Here is a 22,425-nt window from a genome sequence, read left to right on the forward strand (position 1 = left end):
TTCATCAAAGGGGTAAATCTGTCATGTAAACAATTTGTAGGTAAGAAGCCATTCAATTAAAGGTACCTGTTCCAGATTATATGAATGTCATTTTTTCTTCATCAGAAGCAAGCATTTAATCATAATTGACAGATAATTAAATCTTCTGTGACTCTGAATTTCAATTTTTTAGAATAAATGTGAGAAAGTATTTTATAAAGTAGGATGAAACTCAATCCCATCTCACTGTCATGATCAACAGTGCTTTAAATCCAGAAGTAATAACATTTGATTCCTAAGGCATTCAGCCATTTTGAGTTCATTAAGGGATTTGCAAAAAAAAGTTCCTGCATTTATTTGTCATATATTTTGTTGTTGAACACAGATAGTAAAGGGACAAATCTACCTTCTAGATTTCGAAAATCAACCTTTAAGTGCATAATATAAAACCATAGTTGATTATTTACATATCACCCCAGGTTCTTATAACTTACGCTACAAAAACTTGTGTGGCTACTTGGATGTTTGCAGATTTCCAGTCTGTTTGACATAAGAATACTTAATGAGATCTGAGGGCGCTGTACAAATATTTAAACAGTACTGGTGTCCTGCAAAGAAAAAAAAGCTTCAACAGGCATTTGATGATCAAATTGAAATTACTGATTACATTACACACTATCAAAGTAAACATTGAAATTTAACTGCAAAGTGAAATGTCTTTTTCACAAATCTTAATCCTTATCATGCTAAACATGATTGATTTTGCCTTTGCGACCAGTGTATATCATGTTCAGCCTGCACATCTGTGCAGTCTGGTCAAGATCTGCACTGTTTGCCATTCAATCAGTATATTTTAGGTAAGCACCCCTTTTAATGGCACTATCCAAATTGAAAATGGACAAGTTCATTATAGAAATTTAGCAGGGTAAGGGTTAAGCATTCATTTTCATTATAAAGGCACTGGTGTAATATTGAGAATAAATAGAAATGGGCTGTGTTAAATTGTGCTGCCTAAGGAAACCATTAGATAAAACACATAAAACACTGGTTGTGGCTAGCCTTTTCAGCCTCATTGGCTCATGTTATGATCAAGTAGTGAATGAGTAAATAAACAATTTTATGGTTGAATACTCCGGTGGGAAATTTCTGTTACATATTATTCATATTATTTTAACCATGTAAGTGTTTAACAGAAACCTTAAGAAGACCACAAACATTATAGCCCAATTATCGAGATCAAACAGAAAAATCCAATTATGGTACGTTTGCCAATATATGCAATGACTTATTGATATCCCTCCAAAATTTCAAACCTGTCCGAACATGCAACCAGTTTTACCTCTAAATTGACCAATTTCATATGCAAGTAGACAAAATGCCTAGCTGTTAATTATGTCTGACGTATAATTTTGATATTTCATCTTTTGACCCTGTATTAGTCCTACTGTAGGTAAGATATCAAGATGGACTTATATAGAAACGGTAGCATAAGAGTTTCACATTCCAAGATCGTATATTTCAATTGTAGTATTTGGATGGCATCCAAATTTTACATGATTTTTGCTGATAATATACTGTACCTGCAGGTAAATAAGAATTTTTCAAAGGACATTAGAATGTCACTTGATGTAATAAATTGGTTTGAAGGTTTTATAGGCTACCTGTTTTAAGTATCTCCTCAGCTGAAGAGCTCTTTAAGTGTAGATTTTCTACAAATAGCAACTTCTCCCTGTACGTGCAATGTATTTTCAGTCTAAAAGAAACAGGAAGATCTTTAACAAAAAATCTGTTTAGAACTGATCAAATGAAAAAAATTTCTACGTCCATTGTAGACTTAAACCAGGGTTTGAAACCAAGGCCAGCCTATAAAGCTACCGCAGTGTGGTGCAGGCTAGTTTTGTTTGATTGCTTACACTGACTTTCAGCCATTCATTCCTAAAAAAAAAAAACAGCAGCAATTTGTGTTCCAGTTACAATATTGCTGTTGAAAAACAGTGTTTAAAACTGTTATAAGACAAACATGATACAATATTACTTTACAGAAATGATTGTTCTATGATATTTTACATAATATATTGTCTGTCAGAAGATGTTACAAGCTTTTCAGAAATTTTACTGAGGTTATTTTATGATTACAGCCAATGGAACGAGGGAAGTTGAAGCGTGTCCACTATGTTAGTAACCTCTCAACGGCACTGAAATTCCTAGAAAGTAAAAAGGTAAATTGATAGCTATACATATTTCCAAACAATTTCATTTTTAGCTCATCTGATTTTTTGAAAAAAAATGATGAGTTATTGTCATCACTTGAGCGGTTGTCGGCGTCGGCGTCGGCGTTGCCTGGTTAAGTTTTATGTTTAGGTCAGCTTTTCTCCTAAACTATCAAAGCTATTGCTTTGAAACTTGGAATACTTGTTCACCATCATAAGCTGACCCTGTATAGCAAGAAACATAACTCCATCTTGCTTTTTGCAAGATTTATGGCCCCTTTTGTACTTAGAAAATATCAGATTTCTTGGTTAAGTTTTATGTTTAGGTCAACTTTTCTCCTAAACTATCAAAGCTATTGCTTTGAAACTTGGAATACTTGTTCACCATCATAAGCAGACCCTGTACATCAAGAAACATAACTCCATCTTGCTTTTTGCAAGATTTATTGCCCCTTTTGGACTTAGAAAATCAGTTTTCTTGGTTAAGTTTTATGTTTAGGCCAGCTTTTGTCCTAAACTATCAAGGCTATTGCTTTAAAACTTACAACACTTGTTCACCATCATAAATTGACCCTGTACAGCAAGAAACATAACTCCATCCTGCTTTTTGCAAGATTTATGGCCCCTTTTGGACTTAGAAAATATCAGATTTCTTGGTTAAGTTTTATGTTTAGGTCAACTTTTTCTCTTAAACTATCAAAGCTATTGCTTTGAAACTTGCAACACTTGTTGACCATCATAAGCTGACCCTGTACAGCAAGCAACATAATTCCATCCTGCTTTTTGCAATAATTATTGCCCTTTTTGGACTTAGAAAATAATTTTCTTGGTTGAGTATTATGTTTAAGTCAACTTTTCTCATAAACTATCAAAGCTATTGCTTTAAAACTTGCAACGGTTTTTCACCATCATAAGTAGACACTGAACATCAAGAAACATAACTCTAACCTGCTTTTTGCAAGAATGATGGCCCTTTTTAGACTTAGAAAATCATGGGTAGGACAATATTTCTATTACACAAAAAAAATCAGATGAGCGTCAGCACCCGCAAGGCGGTGCTCTTGTAATTACATTTGAAATTCAGATGAAATCTTCCATCTTCAAGCCACAGTTATTGCGTGATCAAGCTTAAGTATGATTTTGACTGGCTCAGAATACAACTTATCAAATAGTAATCTACTTCATTTCATACTTATTTAACAAGTAATTTACCAATGAATTAGGGAAGCTGCAATTTTTTAACTGTTAGTTAATTTTGATAGAGTGGGAAATGCGGATGTCACAGAGAGGTAAAGTTTTGTAGAGCATTTATTGTTAAAATAATGTCACCCATCATATGGTGTGCTGCCATTTTATCTCATTCTTGAAAAGGTTCCATGTAGTTTTTTAAAAATGGTTCTTTTCTTTCTTAGTTATTCAACTTTCCTTTTGTAGTGGATTTGATTAAAATTGATTATTTCAACAAAATGATAATTGTATTTAATATACAAGCATGCTTTGAGTTTTAAAATGCACTTTTTCTGGTTATAATACTCTATGACATTTTACAGAAATAACTATTATGATATGCCTCATAAAACTGAAAGGAAAAATATGTATAATTGAAACCTATAATTTGATCTTTTTTTGAAACATTTGACCTTGTGTATATTTCAGATCAAACTTGTAAATATCAATGTGTCGGACATAGCAGACGGCAAAGCTTCCATTGTACTCGGTCTCATCTGGACCATCATTCTCTATTTCCAGGTATAAAATTTATGCACTCATTCTATACCATGTTACACTCATTCTATACCATGTTACACTCATTCTGTACCATGTTACACTCATTCTATACTATGTTACACTCATTCTATACCATGATATATGTAATGTCCTTAGACTTATATTTTCCCATTATCATGTGTAATCTTGTGACACCACATAGCTAGCTATACTATATTTTGTTCAGATTGAATGTTTGAACATTTTCCTCTAGGAACCAGTTGGCAGGCTTTAGTAATTAACATTTTTATGCAGTCATCGATTTAAGATCTAACAAACACTAAATTTTAGAGAACAGTCACTTTTGATAATATTTGCATAATAATTATCACTAAGGTGAATATGAAGAAAAAGAAAGTAAAAATGTTAACTGAAGTTAAAGAATAGAACAGAATTAAACATTTATCAAAAATGATATTCAGTTGAAGCTCAGGGGAAATAATGATGTGAATTCAACTTCTCATTTGATGCAAGATACTTGTGAATGAAATTAATTTCAAACTGATATCATATATATTGAAAACTTTTTATCCAATCCATTCTTTAGTTTTATAATATCATGCTAGTGCATTTCTTCATCTATATAATTTTGATATTTGGCAATCTGAATTAAGAAAGGAGAAAGGGTATGTTTGGAAAGTCCGTCTGCTGGAAAAGTATGTTTTGATCAAATTTTACTTTTATCATTTGCTGATAGATGCATGATCTTTCTTTACGATGCAGCTTAGACGGCAGCTAAATGTGTACACGGATGTTTTCAATTTTATCCTTTTATAGATCCAGACTCTGCCTGAGTACTTTGATAGTTTGAATCGAGTTTTAATGGTAAATTACATTGCATCATGACCCCTGTCCTTGTTCAGCATGTAGAAATGATGTCTTTGATCATTAGAAAAATTGTTTTAAACTTAAATGCATGATGTCGGATCAAAAGAAGTCCTTGGTAGACATGTTTAAGGAGAGAAAAAGTAAAATTTTTGTATGTTGCAGCATCCTCATTGTGCATGTTGAAGCAGTGTAAATAAGCATGTTCAGAAGTTCTACATGTATATGAGCCTTTGCCATGAGAAAATCAGCATAGTGGCTTTACGACCAGCATGGATCCAGACCAGCCTGCGCATCCGCATGTCTGGTCAGGATCCATGCTGTTCGCTTTCAAAGCCTATTGCAATTAGAGAAACTGTTAGCGGATGCGCAGGCTGGTCTGGATCCATGCTGGTCGCAAAGCCAATATGTTGGTTTTATCATGGCACGGCTCATATTGTTTTGTGTAAGATGACAAGATAATACTGGTTTAGTTTTATTCAAAGCTGACTGTTTACAGTCTAAAGTTTGTTTTTATTATTTTTTTGTTTAGAAACTACTTTTAGTTGAAACTACCCAAGTGTTGGTACATTTGCAGTGACATTCTCTGGTTCACTTGGTCTTATTATTTATGATAATTTCTATGAAGTTACTTTCAGGCTTCAAAGAATACTAAATAGATATTGCATGCTGCAGTAAAGTGAAACAATTATAAAAATGTTAATGTGAAAGGCATGACAAATTGATGTTGTTTTTTAGATTTGGTTGAATATGAATTGTGTATAAGTGGTTTAGATACCGCATAACTAACAAGATACTTAACGGTAAAGTAGGAAATGTAACAGTGTATGTCCTTGGTGTAACAGTTCGTTCTGTGTCTCAACAATATGGTCTTTTGTCATATGAGAATTACAAGAATAAGAGACAAAATTTGACAACTACATTTTGTTTTCTCCTGTAGAATACCCCTCTGTATGATGTCCCCAGTTTAATGTCCTTTGTATAATTTCTCAAAAGTTGAATATATTATTTTCCGAGTAGGGATTGTGAATAATTCAAGCTTATTTGTTAAGAACAATATCATTCATAGAAGCCAAGATAAAACAAGACATTTTTCTTCCTTCAGATTGAGGAGACAATGGTAGCACAATCATCACAGAATGTCGAGGGTGAACAGAGGCCCCTGTCTGCCCTCGATAAATTCCGCATGAATGCCAAGAAGGCCCTCCTGGCCTGGACAGAAAATGCAATTACAAAGTAAGTTATTGTTCATTATAACCATAAAATACACTAATGTATAGATTATGAAGCAGTTTAAAGTTATGTGACTTGATGGAACTATTCAACTAGATCTTTGCAACAGTTTTCTCAATATTCAGCAACTTTTTGAGCGCCCAACAGAGGTCAGTGTAACTTATACATAGTCTTAAATAGAACTACGGTATGTTTGATTATCACTGACAAACCAACAATTAAGAAAGTAAGGAAATAAAAAGACTTTATAATGTAATTCTTGATTTAAAGACATGATCATTATATTAATGGTTTCTTTGTATTATTTTTAGACGTTACGGTATTGAGATAAAAGACTTTGGGAAGAGTTGGCGAGACGGTTTGGCTTTCAATGCTATAGTTCACACAATTCGACCAGACTTGGTAGACATGGAGGCTGTTAAACGACAAAGTGCTAGAGTGAACCTCGAGAACGCTTTCTCTACTGCAGAAAACCATCTCGGCATTGCACGTCTTATTGATCCAGAAGGTAATATAGTTATTAAAAAATGGCAATACCAAAACTATAATGTTATTTATATACTGAAAGATGTTTTTTATATACATAAAAAGTTATTGAAATTTGTTATATATACATAAAAAGTAATTGAAATTTTTATCATAGCAGATGGGTTACTCTTGGTCTGTAAAAGAATTCCCGATTGAGATAGTGCTTTTCCCTTTCAGATGTTGATGTAGCAAAGCCAGACGAGAAATCCGTGATGACGTACGTTGCTCAATTTTTAAAGGCATATCCTGAAGCAGGAGAGGACCCAGCCGTGAGTACCATATTAATGTTGTTATCAAACTTTTCAATGTTCTTTCTATGTCAGCTGAAAATGTATGCATTTATATTCTACTGATGTATTTTCAGTGAGAAAACTAGTGTTGAATATTAGATGTTATTCATGCCCAAGTACTAAATTAGCTGTTTTCAGCAGTTTTAAAAACATTGTACATACATTGTTCTGGAAATAGAAAACTTGCAACTTTGTTTACATCAGTCCTAAAGTGTTTTCATTGTGGAGCACATAATAGACATGTGCGATTTTAAGTTCCATTTAGTTATTGCAGTAATTTACACACTGAAGAAAATTTAGTTTGGTGTATTAAGTGTAAGAAGATCAGATTTGCAAGAAGTTACCATACAATGTTACCAAATTTATTTTACTTGCATAGTTACGTAAGAAGATTAAAACACCAGCAGAACAAGAGATGGCAGATTATCAGGACTTGATGACCTGGTGCACGACAGAGGCGGAGGAGGTGTTACAGATAGTGGAACAGCCAGTCACTGATAGACAACAGGAATATATGGTACGTCTTCCAGCAAGCATTTAAGATCTGCTATAACCTTGACAAATCAATACCTGTAACTTTTTGCTTTGATGACCAAGATGTAATTTTGATTAAACAAATTCCAGCCTAGAATTATGTGAATGGGGAAAAGGTTTTGCTCCATTATATAGTATAGTAAGTGAAGATACTTAGAATGTGAGTGGCTGTATGAGCAAAATTGTAGCAGTGTGTCTCTAAACCCAACTAAAAATTTTCATTTTATTTTTTTGACAGTTGTGAATAGTTTGCAGAAAACACATTATTGATTTGTTTAAATAAAGGAATATCAGTAATAGACCTACAGTGGAACTTTCATTTGTTCAATCTTTAATGAGGAATTACTTGATACAGATTACCTGTGCTACAGAATTATAATCTATACTTTGTTTCTTGTCCAGGATTACTTAGCTTTCAAAGCAGAAGTTGATAGAAGAGGAAATGTATATAAAAAACTTGAAGAAAAAGTGAAATCAGGAAAAGCTGTAAGAATTACACCAGAACAATTTGCACCTCTTGAAGAGGTCTGGAAAAAAGTAGTTCGGCAAACGAGACTTTGGTTGTGGAAACTTGATGCCAGTTTACCAGGAAAATTGGGTAAATTTGGCGATTGGTTAAACCAGGCGGAAGAAATTCTTGAACAGGAGGAAGATTTGTTGGAAAATCCTGAAGAAATGGCCACACAACTTGGAACTATTTTACAGGAACATAAGGCAAGTCTAAATATCAGATAAGTTCATAGTTACTTTAAATGCTTAGAGAAAAAATTCTGAGTTAGATATTAGAGATTATTGAAGTTAAGACTCTTACTTGTAATTTTGCTTAAAAGTAAATTTAAAATATTCATTAGTGTAGCTTAAGCTGTCAACATGCTGCAGGTCTTACAGGAAAAAAATGTTAAGAATTAACTCTGTGAACAGTAATGTGTATGCTATCAGGAAAAGAGGATTTATTTCTCTTTTTCTTATCTTTGTAAGTCAAATATAGTCATTTTTGAGTCAAGTACTAAAGCATACTTGCTTATTTAATTTAGGAAAAATATCTTGCATTGCTAATGTTTTGTCCAGTTGTTTGAATTATGAGAAATGTGATATGCTGTTTTTAGCCGAGTGACTGGGGATATTATACAAACGGACACTCTTTCTTTTGTTTTGACGATGAGGTGAGAGCTGTAGTGGTTTACAGAGGTTTTACGGCTGTCCTCACTACTTCTGTTTCAATTAGATCACTCATTTCTATTATTTTAGGACAGTAGGATGGTGGTCTTTCTTGGGATCTGAGAAATTTTAGGCAGTTTCAGAAAATAAGTGCTCAACACTGATTAAAAATTGTTCTGAAATAGTTATTTTTGGTTGTTAGAAATTCAATGGGGTCAAGATGTATGCATGAATTTTGTTAAGACTTAGTTTTCTTGATAGATTTCTGGATAGCATTTCTTGTCTCTCAAACTAGTTAATTTTGAAAATTTAAGAACTTCTAAAATCTGTAGTTTGGGTCATGTTAACATCCTTTTTAGCACATTTTAGTTTTGCATGTTTCATACTATAAATTTATGTCAAAAACAATAAGCCACAATGATCATATATGTATTTTACAATCACAGTTATACTTGTATCAATGTGTATCACAAACTGTTTTTAAGCCCATGTTTGTTGTTCAAAATGAATCTACATAACTTTGTATGCATCTTATTTGCCTATGTACAAGTTTCTGGTAAAGTCTGCACAAGTAAATTTACAACTTTCTTCACCAACTGAAAGTCAAACTCATATTTTTAGTGGGCTATTAAAACACCTTTATCCCACAGCACCAAGCAGAAAATACAATGTATAGTTACCAGTACAGTAAACATTCTTAATTAGACCCATTCTTTTTAGTGTGCTAGTTTGTAGTTTAGTACAAAAATGTGATGATGAAATCGTTCTTGAATAAAGAAGATAATATATTCTTTTATGTATTTTCCAGAAATTCTTTAAAGAATTGGAACCAAATAGACAATTTTTCATGCAAGTGAAGCGTGCAGGTCGGTATGAGGGCGAGTTCCTCCCGCCACCACAGATAGAAAACCTATACCAGAGACTGCAGGTAGTGGTTGCCATGGCACCAAAACGTGAAAGACGACTCGAGTACGAGGAAATGAAATACCAACTCCTTGCATACCTTGTAGCATCAGAAAACAAATTGAAAATTTGGACAGTGAAATATGGTCGCCAGGAGAGTGTGGAGGAGTTGCTTGCTGATTATAAAGTAAGGTTTTACCTCAATCTGTTCTGTGTATGACTGGTGTAATACTTTTCTGATAAAGCTAAACTTGTGTTAAGGACTACCTGTGATAAGAGACCACATAAAAGACTATAAGTTTAATGTCATATTTAAACATTTGCATTTTAATTTAATATGTGAACCTGCAAATGAAGTAGAATATTTTTGGCTTTCCCTAGTATTGTAGTTATGAAAGGATGTTATAAAATGAATACCTATTACATAAATATAATGAAAACTTTAAAAATGCTGAAAACCATATATTTTGTTTGAATACTTTTCAAAAACTTGTAAGTGTAAATTGTTTTATGAAAATATTGTCTGTATTAAATTTGCTAGAACTTGATGCTAGAAACATACCTTGCATTGAAACTATTTATGTTTTCTTTGTAGGACTTTGTACATAATGGAAACTTATTCAAGAACTATGACAAAACTTATGACACCTGTAAGAAACATGCAGATGCATACAGAAAAGCTAAAATTGACAAAGAGGAAGTAGAGAGAATATCTAATTACTTTGATGAAGTAAATGGTCGATGGAAGAAAGTTTCTGTGGAGATTAAAAGTGTACAGTCAATGTTAGAGGAAGTGATAGATTGCTGGAGGAAATACAATGCTTGTGTAGATGTATTAACAGTGTGGTTGAACGATGGCGAGAAAATCATGTCTAGATCTACTGAAGAAAAACAGGTAAGCATTGAGAATTGTGTAAAGATTTACAAACTGGTTACATTTTTTTTTGTTAAATAAAATGTGGTCTGTCTAAAAATAAACATCCTGTGCAGGTAGTTGAATAATATTAATATATTTGGAATAAATCTGTAAGAGATATATTACTTACTACATATCTTCTAATATTTTTATGTATTTTCAGTAAATTTCATTTAGAACCTTGTTAAATGAGTGGAATCCTTTCTTATTTAATGTTCCTGCAACAGCACAGAGTGATAAGATGGAAAATTTGACAATTGCATTAATAATTTGCACTTTTCCTTTTTGCAGCAATTTTTCTCTGACCTCCCAGACTTTGAAGAGAAACACAAAATCCTCAACGAGGCAGGAAACTTCCTCATAGAAACAACAGAGGAACCTGTTGCTGTGGAAATCAAGCAGACGTTACTGATGATCAACCGGAGATTTAAGGACCTCGTTGACCAGTTCCAACATTTCAAGCAGGTAGAGGTTGTTGGAAAGGCAAGGAAAGAGTACAATGATGGTCTGCTCCGGTTAACTCAGTGGCTTAAGGAAGCAGAGGAACTCGTTGCACGAGAAGTTCCGTGCAAACATGCGGTGCTGAAGGATTATCTCAATGAAATCGATGTAAGTAAATAAAGAAATTGCAGATTTTTTCTTATGGTTATTATTTTGTAAAATGTTGTATTTTACACCGAGATGGTGTCATTTCTAATTTTTATGTTATTGCAAAAAAATTAATCAAGAAAAAAGACATTGATATGCTTATGCCTAATCGTTTTCTGTGAATTTTCTTATGTAGTACATAAGTTACAAACAAATTCAATGTTTGTGAACATTTCAGAAATATGGTGCTCAAATTCCCTCAATAGAAAATGACTTCAAAGTAACGACAAAAACAGCTCAATCTCTGGTCAAAGAAAGCTCACAAGATGTTGTCACGGAGATGTTACAGTCACTCAATATTCAAAAAGAGGTGCTAGTTAGACTGCGCAAAGAAATTCCTGACCGAGTGAAACATTTGAAGGCTGTGTTACCAAATATAGAATCTCTCGAGACTGGACTTACAGATCTGAATAAATGGTTGGATAATGGAGAAGCTCTCCTTCAGTCACACAAACTGGATGGTACCCAGGAAGAGACAGAACAAAGGCTTGAAAAACATAAGGTATTTGGAACCAGACACAGCTAGAATGTAATAGTAGATAACTTTAGAACCAGTCAGTTTTGGGAATCAGACACACATTGTCATGGAAGCACTTGGCATGCTTTTGTATAGACAAGACAGAAAAAAATGTAGCTGGTTACTTTATGTATTGTACAGATTAATCAGTATTTCTCAGATTTTTTATAGCGTATTAGGTTACAAATATCAATTATTGATTTCCTGTGTTTCAGGCCTTCTTCTCTGAGATTACATACCAGAAATCCATTGTTGAAAGTAAAAACAAGGTATACCAGAAGGTGAACACATCAAAACCCAAGTTAAAAAATGTTGACTTTGCAGTGATTGACCAACCTGTAGAAGAAATGAACCAAAGATTCCAGGTAAGTGATAATGTGCCTGATAATACAACAAATCTAGCTTGTTTCAATTGTACAAGATGTATTGCAGAGGGCTGTTTATTCAGTTTTAGGGGAACAGAGTTCAAAGATTGTTTCATCAGCTAATAAAATGGGTTGTGTAGAATAAGATTTGTTCAGTATGTAAGTAATTATTGAAGACCTCGCCAAAGTATTAAGTCAAGATTGTAAATCATTTTACTCATTGGTATCAGACAGAATAGAAAAAACAGCACACACGGAAGTGCACATTAATATAGTTTTTGAAAAATAGTGTAAAATACTTCTGCCCAAATTTTGTTGTTTTTTTTTTACATTAGACAGTATCCCATGCTCTCCAAGTTTCCATAAAAAAAAACATGCAACCATGTACATGGTTTATGTAAAATAAAGTTTATGCAATGAAGACTTACTCAAATAATTACCACTTTCGTTAAGGCTTGATGTGATACATTTATAGGAAGTTGTGTGTTCAAGAAATAACTTGTAATTGTGAAGATTATTGTTAACTTTGCTAGGAAGATTTACGACGTAAAATCAGTGAAAGCGTACAAAATAAACAGCCCTCTTTGATTGTAATACTGTACAGCAGTCTATAGTTCTGATCATATTGCATCCATGCATGTAAATAATCCACAAACAATGCTTGATGCATGATCATGACATAATGGGATCATATCTCGTTACAACTGTTGACTTAAAATGTATCGTCATTGCTTCTTAGACTTTAGTTCTAGGCCACAATGTGCTCGTTTTATTAAAATGTTTGAACCAATCACATTTAAGTTAACCTAACTGCTATGACACCTGCTGTGTTTTGTTTATGCTAATTCTTTTATGCTTCTTTTATAGTAGAGTAGAATTTAACCAATCAATTGAAAGCTATTAAAATTTTTATCAAATTGGAGGTAGGTGGTAACAGGTCATTCAGGTCATTGGCTGTGGATTTATTTGAAATTTTCAAGTAGTTGAGCCTTTGGCACTTTGGTAATATTCAGTTTGCAAAAGGAGAAAAAACGACACAAAAACATTTCAGATGTGTGTAACAAAAGCCAAAGATTGGGAAAAGAAGCTGGATAATTTATCCCGGCTTTGGCGGGTCTTACATCAAAAACAGCACACCCTTGAGGCTTGGCTTGATCAGGCGCAGGCTGTTCTTGAAGATACTGAAGATGACTATGAGAGTATTATACGTAAACATAAAGCCTTCTTTGTGCGTGTAGATGAACGCATGTTGCAGGATTACCTGCATGCATGTCAAGACATTCTTGTCGTCCTGGAGGAGGAAGATCGGCCGGCTCTAACCGAGTCAATGGAAAATATTCAACAACGTTGGGAGGTAAGACTGCTGTTTGTCTCTGCTCGCCTGATGAGCATCTGACCTACTTGATGCCACACCCACCTCTGGGTTTCTAAGGTTTCTCTACTTTCTCTGCATTTTTTTCTGCATGAGCTTTCCATTTGGAACAAAGCCTATCAATTTTGGTATCTGTTACACAGCTCATTTATGTTTCCCATTATTCTAAGTGTGATGTAATACTGAGAATTGTATAGATAGGTCTTGTAAGTACGCGCCTATTTCGAAGAACGGAAGTTCGCCAGCGGGGATAAATGATCAAGTTAGTCAGAGGTCAGGTGAGTGAAGCGTGCCTTCTGATTGGTTGCTATTTATAGCTTAGACTTTGGTTTTATGCTAGCCAAGCTTGCAACCACCATATATATATATATCCAGTACAGATAAAATTCTGTCAAGATGTAGGTTTTTTTTCTTTGTAATTAAAAAGTAGAAAATATACCCAGAAGCTTTTTACAGTTTGGTAGATGTATTTTATTTCACAGTCCTCAAAAATTTAGAATAGTTACCTTTTGGTCTAGGCAACTTGAATAGATAAGAACATGTTTAATATTCAGTAGTCGGGCAAGAATGTTTTCATTGTAAGACAACTTTACTTCATCATTACTAGCATTACTGTCTAACCCAGACGGCCTTAATTTTGTCAAAGCTCTTATGTGATACAGGTGTTAATAAGTTAGTGGAAACTTGGACAAAAACAGTAAAATTGTTCAGTCATTCATTTCAGTAAGACCTTTAATTATGAACTCAACTGTGTTGGATTATTACTTGATAATGATTTTGACAAACTAAAGGTTTACTGTCTTCATGAAGTCTGTAGTTATCTGAGAGTCATTTTAAGAACTATTTTCCAAATATTAGTGAAATTGGTTAATTTATAGTTGAAAGTTGAACTGTTTTACCCAGTTTGAGCATTGCTTACTCTCAGTATGAGCTTAATCTTTAGCTTACTTACATTTCTGCTTTTTGGTTTGTTACCTTGCTGTATATCTTAGTTCTTTGCTGTTCTATTTTCATAATATTATATATAATCTGTATTATTCATTTTGAGCTTGGAAATGAAGCAGGTATTTTTTAGATACCAGAATGCATGAAAGAAAGTGTATGAACTGTTCGGTTTTATTGATGCTAATAATAGAACTTGTTTCTCAAGATATAGAATTTAGAAATTTCAGTTTGTATCTTTTCTGTATAAAGTTGCATGCTTTCATTCATTTGTGATTAAGCTGACTGTACACTAGAACATGAGAGTGCAGCCAGTGCAGATTGTATTCGGTTAAAACTTGGTCTTAATTGATTGGTAGTGTACATAAATGTTACATCATAATGTTCTAAGCGGAGATGTAGAACATATTGTCAAGGAAGTAGATACATCAGAAATACTTGATAATTCATACTTAAAAAAATGAAAAATCTAAACAGTTTTCTCATATAGTGGAATTGGGACTTGTAATATGTAGCCGTAGCAAGCGAATACAGAGTGTTCATGTATCTTGTGTATATTTCAGCAAAGCCAAACAGTAGCTCCAATAAAACTGATCAAACTAGAGTTTGCCGTTCAGGAAGAGAAATTCCTCAGTCTAGTCGAGAATGCAGAGAAGACTATAAATGAGCAACGTCAGAAACTTCAGCGGAGAGAAAATGTCAAGGAAACATTACAAAAACACAAGGTATTTTACACTTCATGTATTAGAACAGAACACTTATAATAACAGAATAAAGTTTCAACAAGGAACTCAGACAAATACAATAGCTTTTCTCTAAGGCAACAATTTTAGTTCCTTAAAAGAGTTTCAGAACCTATTGTCAATTTTTCATAGCTTAGAGCAGTTGATTAGTTGAAAACCAACTGGTCTGTTATTTTTTGTAACATCAGTTGTGTTTTACCATTTATGGAATATTGAAGGATTACACAGAAATGTTGATGAAAACTATAGGAAAACTTGGTGTAAGTTTTAGATCAGGTAAATACATAGTTTCTTTCTTTTCTTCAACAGCAAATGTTCCACCAGGGTGACTTCCAGAAGACGTGTTTGAAGTGTTTAGACACTATGGATAACCTGTCAAAAGACTTGGTACGTCATGACAGCAGAGATAACACATTGAGGGACCAGTATGATATCCATATAGAACGTTGGAACAAACTCAAGGAAGCCATGGATGCTACACTGTTGTCATTGAAACAGTTACCAGAGAGATGGAAGGAATACAATGCCAAGTATGTAGTTTAAAAACTTTGGTCAGTTCTTGAATAATTCAGCTGTGTTTAATTTTAGAGTTGTATTTAGTCATACAGATGTGATTAAATAGTCCTGTTTCTTAATTGTCTTACAATTTCTAGTTCATTTCACTGAGAAATTCTGTCATACAGATTTAATAGATAAACCTGTTTCTTAACTGTCTTACAATTTCTAGTTCATTTCACTGAGAAATTCTGTCATACAGATTTAATAGATACTCCTGTTTCTTAACTGTCTTACAATTTCTAGTTCATTTCACTGAGAAATTCTGTCATACAGATTTAATAGATAGTCCTGTTTCTTAACTGTCTTACAATTTCTAGTTCATTTCATGGAGAAATTCTGTCATACAGATGTGATTAGATAGTCCTATTTCTTAACTGTCTTACAATTTCTATTTCATTTCAAAGAGAAATTTTGTCATACAGATTTAATAGATAGTCCTGTTTCTTAACTGTCTTACAATTTCTAGTTCATTTCACGGAGAAATTCTATCATTTGTATGAGATATAACAAGAATACAACATTGGACAGAAGCAGTTTTTACTTGATAGTACAAAAAGGTGCCTTTTCATTACTTCATGAACTAATTTGGCTGATCTTTAAAACTTCAGTCTCTTATGCCTATACATGTAGTTGACATTAATCTTTATTGTTTCTTACTAAACCTGTGCCTGCTTGATTTCAGACTTGGAGAATTTGTTGGATTTGTGGAACAAATTGAAGATCTGCAGAAGAAGTTACAGAAGGAAGATCTTACCAATGAGGAATACAAAGATCTCCAAGCTCAGTTCCAGGTAAATACAATATTCTCTCTCTTACACCAGTATATACTTCATATTTCTATGTTTCATGGGGATATGAAATTGTGGATTTCTACTTTGAACTTGAATGAGAAATTTACTTGTTTGACAGGACTAAATTTTGTGGATTGACTCAACTCCATGAAATCCATGAAAATTAGCCCCAAACCCTGCTTAATTTCTGTAATGAACTTGTCCATTGTTCAATTTGGACAGTACTATTAACCGTTAATGATAATGAATGGTGAACAGTGCTGATCATGATCAGACTGTACAGACGTGCAGGCTGATTATGATCTGCACTGGCCACAAAGGCAGATTCAGTCGTGTCCAGCATGATAAGGGTTAGTCCCCTACAAATATTAATAGTTTCGCAGTGTTGGAATTACCTTTTGAAATCTGTTAGTTATCCCATAAAGCTTACATATCTACAACCAAAATAACATACCAGGAAATGTGACTTCGTTGTAGCTATACTTATCTTAGCTAAAATCAGTACAAGATGGGATATAATGATTAAACAAATTTTCATTTTTATAGTCATTCAGTGTTTCTAGCTTTCAAAATGCTCCCATTTATCTTAAACAGAAAGCCTTGAAGAACATGAATAAGGCAGGTGAGGACGCCAAATGGCTGAAGAACAACCTAGAAGAACTTCTTGCTGACTCGGACGATACAGATGCTCAACGTGAACGCAGAAAACTCGAAGACATGATGGCGAGATTCAACAACTTGATACCAAATATGGAGAAGACCAATGATAAATCAGCAGTATTTTCAAAGGCGTATGATTTCCGTGACGGGATGGCTAAGCGGTCAAGCTGGCTTGATGACGCTCAGAAGCAAGTCATGGATCAGCCGTTCATTGATGGCCTCGAGGATGCTCGTACTTATCTACATGAACATGAGGTCAGTTTTAAATTGTTACAGGTATACTACCTGTGTACCTAATAATTTTCTTTATATAGATTTTAGTCTAAATGGTAACATACATGCTGTTCGAATTTTTTGTCAGAGTGAAACTAAACCAAGCTCTGTAAGTCTAGTTATTCATTAAATATTATAATGATGGATTTTTTATCAGCATTGAGTACTTTTTCCATTAAATTTTGTTAACTTTTTGTTACAGAATTTGATGGGTAAATTGGATGCAGAGAGGGCATCAATCATGGCTGATATTGAGGCGGGCAAACGTTTACAGAGAGATCGCAATGCTCCGTCATTTATTGCCAAAAATATCCAGGATCTTGAGCGAAAACTGAAAGATACAAATGAACTGGCTAAAGCTAAGCATACAAAATTAAAGGTGAGTTGACTTTCTGTCTTTATTGAGAAATTGTCTGCTGAATTTGTCTGCCCCCTTATATAAACAACAAAGTGGTTTTTTTTTTATCAATAGGGATCATAAGTATTGAAATAAATACTCATCATTCGAAAGTTTTCTGTATTGTATGTTTTCATTTAATAGCCTCATGGTACTTCGGGTAACATAAAACTGATTGGAAACTATTGTAACAAATTTTTGACCTTCCATGCTATACTTTAGTTGAACTTTAGTTTAAAAAGGGAGTTTATGTGAGGGAGAATATAAGATATAAAAAAAGATAATTACAAGTCTTGCTTTCTTTGAAATTTCAGAAAAATGTTGGTGACTGGGGTATGAAAATGAGAAAAATGGTCAGTACCTGAAGAAAGCGAGCGAGCTGAGAACACCTTCAACACGCAGGCCTGCAAGAAGACTATACTACTAAAGGTGTCGTTTTTTATTTTTATTGAATGCCTGTTTATAGATCGTGGGCTGAGCGCGAAACTATTGTAACTGTATATAAATAAAGAACAAGATACAATAGTTTCGCGCTCAGCCCTCAAGATGTAGAAGAACTTTGTAAGAGGTTTGGTTCTAAATCTTATATGGGGCAGAACACCAGTGTTTTTCCTCTTATTACAAGAAGCTAAGGAAGTAGTGATTTGTTCTTGTTGCGATTTATTAAGAGTTTTTGAATTTCTCTTTTTTGTTACCTAGGAGTTGCAGCAGACATTAAACAAATTGAAAGGCAGCTTAAATGAGGTCCAGAAACTGAACGCCTTGCTCTGTGAGGGTGCGAGTCGAGAGAGACGAGGCCCGTTGAAGGGAGAAATGACAGATATAGACAAGAGACTTGATAATGTGTCTGTTCGTCTGAATGCCAAGTTGGCAGATCTTGAAGCAACCATTGCTAAATGGACAGAATATTACAAACGTCTTACCCATTTCTGTGACTGGTTGAATGAGAAAGAGGAAAAACTAAATGAAGTCTATGAAAATAAAACAAGCACACCAGAAGATCAGCTTGAGCAAGCAAAGGTGAGTGCTAATATTTTACACAATACATATTTAATCTCTCGTAGTGAGAGGAAAAACCTCACCTTAATTGTTAAAAAAAATCATGGTTGTGGCAAGTCCTATACATGTAATAAATTACTTTCTCTTGAGCAACAGTCTTAACAGTCTTGTTATGCCAAAAACATTTGTGGAGATTTCTGGTGTTCTATTGATGTTTCTCTATGCTATTCTTTCCTTGAAATGTTGGAACATTGCCTATACATAGTATACAAAGCAACATGTATTCTGAAACATAGAGAATTTTACTTGTAGTGTTAATGATTATCTTTTAACTTAATACCTTAAATTATAAATACAAGCTTACAAAATAACATCATTTGACTTATCCATTATTTGACATTTTTAGAAATATTTTTATTTTTGTTTTCAGGAAATTTCCACTGAAGTTTATGAAAACCATATCACCCTGGAAAATCTTGAGAAAGATGCACGAGGTCTGTCACAGAACTTCAGATCTCGAGAAACTGCTGCTCTCAAATCTAAGCTTTCTACTGTAAGACGTCAGTGGGAGAGTCTCTGTGCAAGGGCAAAGGACCGTAGCTCTGCCCTCTCAGGCAGTGTGGCACACTGGCAGATGTACCAGAATCTGGCACAGGATTTGATGCCATGGATCCTGAAAGCAGAGAAATACTGTGCCACAGAACTTCCTAAATGTGCTAGCATGGAAGAGGCCAAAGAACTTTATGATTTACATCAGGTAAATTGTCATCTTGTTTTCCTTTTGAAAAAAACTACCTCATTTGAAGTAAAGCACATTTTCACTTTCAAGTACTAATCATTATTGGTAAAGATTAATACTTAAAAATAAACAATAACTTTGAAATTTTTTTCTTTGTCCGTTGCAGTTTGCAGAAGCATTGTCAAAATGTTGGAAGTAACAAAATACAGATCTTTAAAATTGAGATTAATTTTCAGTGTAAAGTTTTGATTGAATTGTAAGCTAACCTTTCTATTCTATTGTTCCAGATCATGTTACATTTTGTACTAAATTCCAGAAAATCTCTGAAAAATATAATGATTATCTTTCCAGGGATTCTTACATGAATGTGAAGCAAATCTCCCAATATTTGAGAAAATGACCACAGAGGCTGGCTATATCCTTGACCAACCAAACATGCAGAAAGAGCTTGAGACCCTGCAGAGGCGCTGGAATGATGTGATTTCGGCCTCAGAGGAGCGAAGTCATAGAGTGGACAAGATGCAGGGAGCCTGGGTGGCATATAACCAGGAAGCTAACAACATTGAAGAAATTCTTGAGAAGTTTGAGAATCGCCTGGCCCAGGAACCAAACATTAATTCCACAGACCCTCAGGTCTTGGAACATGAACTCGCTCTCTGCAAGGTAAAGAATTTTTTAAACCCTTTTCTTTTTGCAGTTATACATTACACATATTTCCAAAAAAATAAAGGTAAAATTGTCAATACTTTTCTGGTTTTTTAAATCTCAAAAGTTTACAATTAAAGATTCACCTTTTAACTGTGAAACATAGTTTATGAATTTGATCTGTTTCAGACATTACAAGAAGAGGTGAGAAGCCAGCAGCCCCACTTGAACGCCTTACACCGTCAGTTTGAGCAGGTGAAACAACACGCGACTCCAGATGGAATACGTGACCTGAAAGACAGACAGGACAGTGTGAAGGCAAAGTGGGATAAGGTCACAGCAGATACCACCGAGCGACAGAACATGCTCAATGGTGCTCTCAGACATAGACAAAACTTTCTCGGCAGACTCGGTGAATTTGAGAAATGGATTAAAAAGACACAAAGGAAATTGGACACTGGTAGTGAGATATATTCCGACGAAGTCGGTGAAACTATGCAGAAGCTTAAAGCTCTGAAGCGTGAATGTGATGAAAATGAACCGGCATTTAATGCCTTATGTGATGAATTTAAAGAACTTATAGCTAACTGTAATGATGATGAGGCAGCTATACTGAGAGATAGGTTTGACAGGGTGATGGGAGGATACACTAAAATAGACGATTTGTTGAAAAATCGGGAAGAATTGTGCGAGAAATGGGATGAATACCAAACTTCTCATAAAGATGCTCAAGCTAAACTGAAAACACTTCAAAATAAGTTAGCATCACCTAATATTAAAGAGGAAGAAGTTGCTAAAATAAATGCTGAAGTGAAAGCTCTCAGAGAAGATATGGGACAATGGATGAATGAAGCAGACTCATTAGATGAGCTCATGGCAACTTCACAGTTAACTATTAAAGATCGTGCAACTCAAAGAACTTTACACTTTGGCTCAGAATTACAAGCACTTGACTCAATGTGTGACTCTGTATTATTTAACTCCAAGCAAAAACAAGAACATCTTGGTGAACTTGCTCAGTTGTGGGCAGAATTTGAGTCAAAACAAGCAGAACTTGTTGATAAACTAGGTGATGTTGGTGAAAGAATTGGAACAGCAGCTGTTGATAAATCTAGTCTCCAAGGTGTGAAAGATCTTGTAGAGAAATTGACTGGGATTTTGTATGTAAAATTTCTTCTATGTAAGTGTTTACTGTCATTGTACACAATAACCACTGATGCTTACCAGATATTGAGATATATAAAATTGTGCCTGAGATCTTTAACTTGGTTCATGATCAAGTAACAATTATATTGCTGAAATCACTGTTTTGCTAATGAGAAATTCAGACTCGAGATACAGCTTTTAGCCCTTCAGTTTCAAGTTAATCAAGTCTGAGTTCATAGTCTGACAATTGTGTGGAAGCCCCAAAATTGATATTTACTTTAAAAAGCTGATAATTTGGCCTCATTCATTCTCTATTATGGCTTTCATAGGACACAGAGATGATGTTTGCACAACCTGATATGAGAACTCAGAGAACTGGTCGTCAGAAATGCGGCGATCAAGAAATTCTGTGTACATGGCCTACAAGTGATGAGTCCTGGATGGTGCACGCTGCGACAACCCAGTATTACACTGTAGCAATCTTGGCACATTACATGACCTGAACAGGGGCCGACACTGGATTGTACTCTCTTGTAGAGCCGATATGGGCCTTTACATAACTGGTAAGAAGCCAGATCACATAAGGTAGAGCTACATTAAATTACTCTAAAGAAACAATTTGTAATAATTTCAATTAGGCTTAGGAAATGATGTTAAACATTGCAAGAGCAACATTTCGATAATCTAATTCAGTATTTTAAATTTCTGGATTACTTATAATTGCAGTTTTCAGAAATTCATTTTTTTGCTTCACAAAACCTTCACATGAATATTAGATAAAATTCATTTGGTGTACATTGGTTTATTGTTGCTCCATTCAGAATGCTGAGTTTGAGCTGCATGCCAACCAGTCACAGCTTGACCAGATGAATGCTAGAGGTCTTCAGTTACTGGAAGAACTCAAGCATGTACCAAACTTTGACATTTCCGTACTTGAACAAGATCTCGACAACACCAATCATCAATGGGAAACATCAAATGCTGCCATAGATGAGCACAAACAGAACCTAGAAGCACAACTTGTCTGCTGGGACCAGGTGCAGTCTGGGAAAGAGGAACTGGAATCATGGGTGAACACCATGGTTACCAGGCTGGACGACAGTCTCCAAAACTTTGACGATGCCGTCAGTGTCGAAGCCTGTCTTGTAAAATTCAAGGTGAGTGTGACTATTAAGAAGTTATTAACTAATAAGATAACTGATCATGAGAGATATTTTTACCAGAAGGAAGGTACTTTTTCAGAATCTTAGTATCTGGAAATGAATTGAAGACACGGTTTTGAAATGC

General features: G+C 34.4%; 2 protein-coding genes across 19 annotated transcripts in view; both read left to right on the forward strand.

Moving 5' to 3' along the window:
• LOC128548554 (muscle-specific protein 300 kDa-like) overlaps window positions 1–21,641 on the forward strand; it is an 80,981-nt gene extending 59,340 nt beyond the window's left edge. Inside the window, exons 5-28 of the mRNA XM_053523790.1 lie at window positions 2,118–2,198; window positions 3,846–3,938; window positions 5,887–6,017; window positions 6,326–6,522; window positions 6,720–6,811; window positions 7,212–7,349; window positions 7,769–8,080; window positions 9,333–9,614; window positions 10,023–10,322; window positions 10,635–10,952; window positions 11,170–11,493; window positions 11,724–11,873; window positions 12,925–13,227; window positions 14,751–14,912; window positions 15,240–15,460; window positions 16,171–16,279; window positions 16,874–17,194; window positions 17,415–17,591; window positions 17,924–17,962; window positions 18,309–18,629; window positions 19,039–19,365; window positions 19,699–20,010; window positions 20,182–21,156; window positions 21,468–21,641. Of these exons, the coding sequence (XP_053379765.1) occupies window positions 2,118–2,198; window positions 3,846–3,938; window positions 5,887–6,017; window positions 6,326–6,522; window positions 6,720–6,811; window positions 7,212–7,349; window positions 7,769–8,080; window positions 9,333–9,614; window positions 10,023–10,322; window positions 10,635–10,952; window positions 11,170–11,493; window positions 11,724–11,873; window positions 12,925–13,227; window positions 14,751–14,912; window positions 15,240–15,460; window positions 16,171–16,279; window positions 16,874–17,194; window positions 17,415–17,591; window positions 17,924–17,962; window positions 18,309–18,629; window positions 19,039–19,365; window positions 19,699–20,010; window positions 20,182–21,156; window positions 21,468–21,641 (5,859 nt within the window). The remainder of the gene's footprint in view (window positions 1–2,117; window positions 2,199–3,845; window positions 3,939–5,886; window positions 6,018–6,325; window positions 6,523–6,719; window positions 6,812–7,211; window positions 7,350–7,768; window positions 8,081–9,332; window positions 9,615–10,022; window positions 10,323–10,634; window positions 10,953–11,169; window positions 11,494–11,723; window positions 11,874–12,924; window positions 13,228–14,750; window positions 14,913–15,239; window positions 15,461–16,170; window positions 16,280–16,873; window positions 17,195–17,414; window positions 17,592–17,923; window positions 17,963–18,308; window positions 18,630–19,038; window positions 19,366–19,698; window positions 20,011–20,181; window positions 21,157–21,467) is intronic.
• Window positions 21,642–21,963: 322 nt separating this feature from the next.
• The window catches only part of LOC123564405 (muscle-specific protein 300 kDa-like), a 188,485-nt gene continuing 188,023 nt past the window's right edge, over window positions 21,964–22,425 (forward strand). For all 18 annotated transcript variants that reach the window (XM_053517326.1, XM_053517374.1, XM_053517332.1 and 15 more), the window contains exon 1: window positions 21,964–22,295. In XM_053517326.1, coding sequence (XP_053373301.1) covers window positions 22,005–22,295 — 291 coding nt within the window. In that variant the 5' untranslated portion in view covers window positions 21,964–22,004. The remainder of the gene's footprint in view (window positions 22,296–22,425) is intronic.

This window comes from Mercenaria mercenaria, chromosome 1, assembly GCF_021730395.1.
Source record: "Mercenaria mercenaria strain notata chromosome 1, MADL_Memer_1, whole genome shotgun sequence".
NCBI classification, from domain to species: domain Eukaryota; kingdom Metazoa; phylum Mollusca; class Bivalvia; order Venerida; family Veneridae; genus Mercenaria; species Mercenaria mercenaria.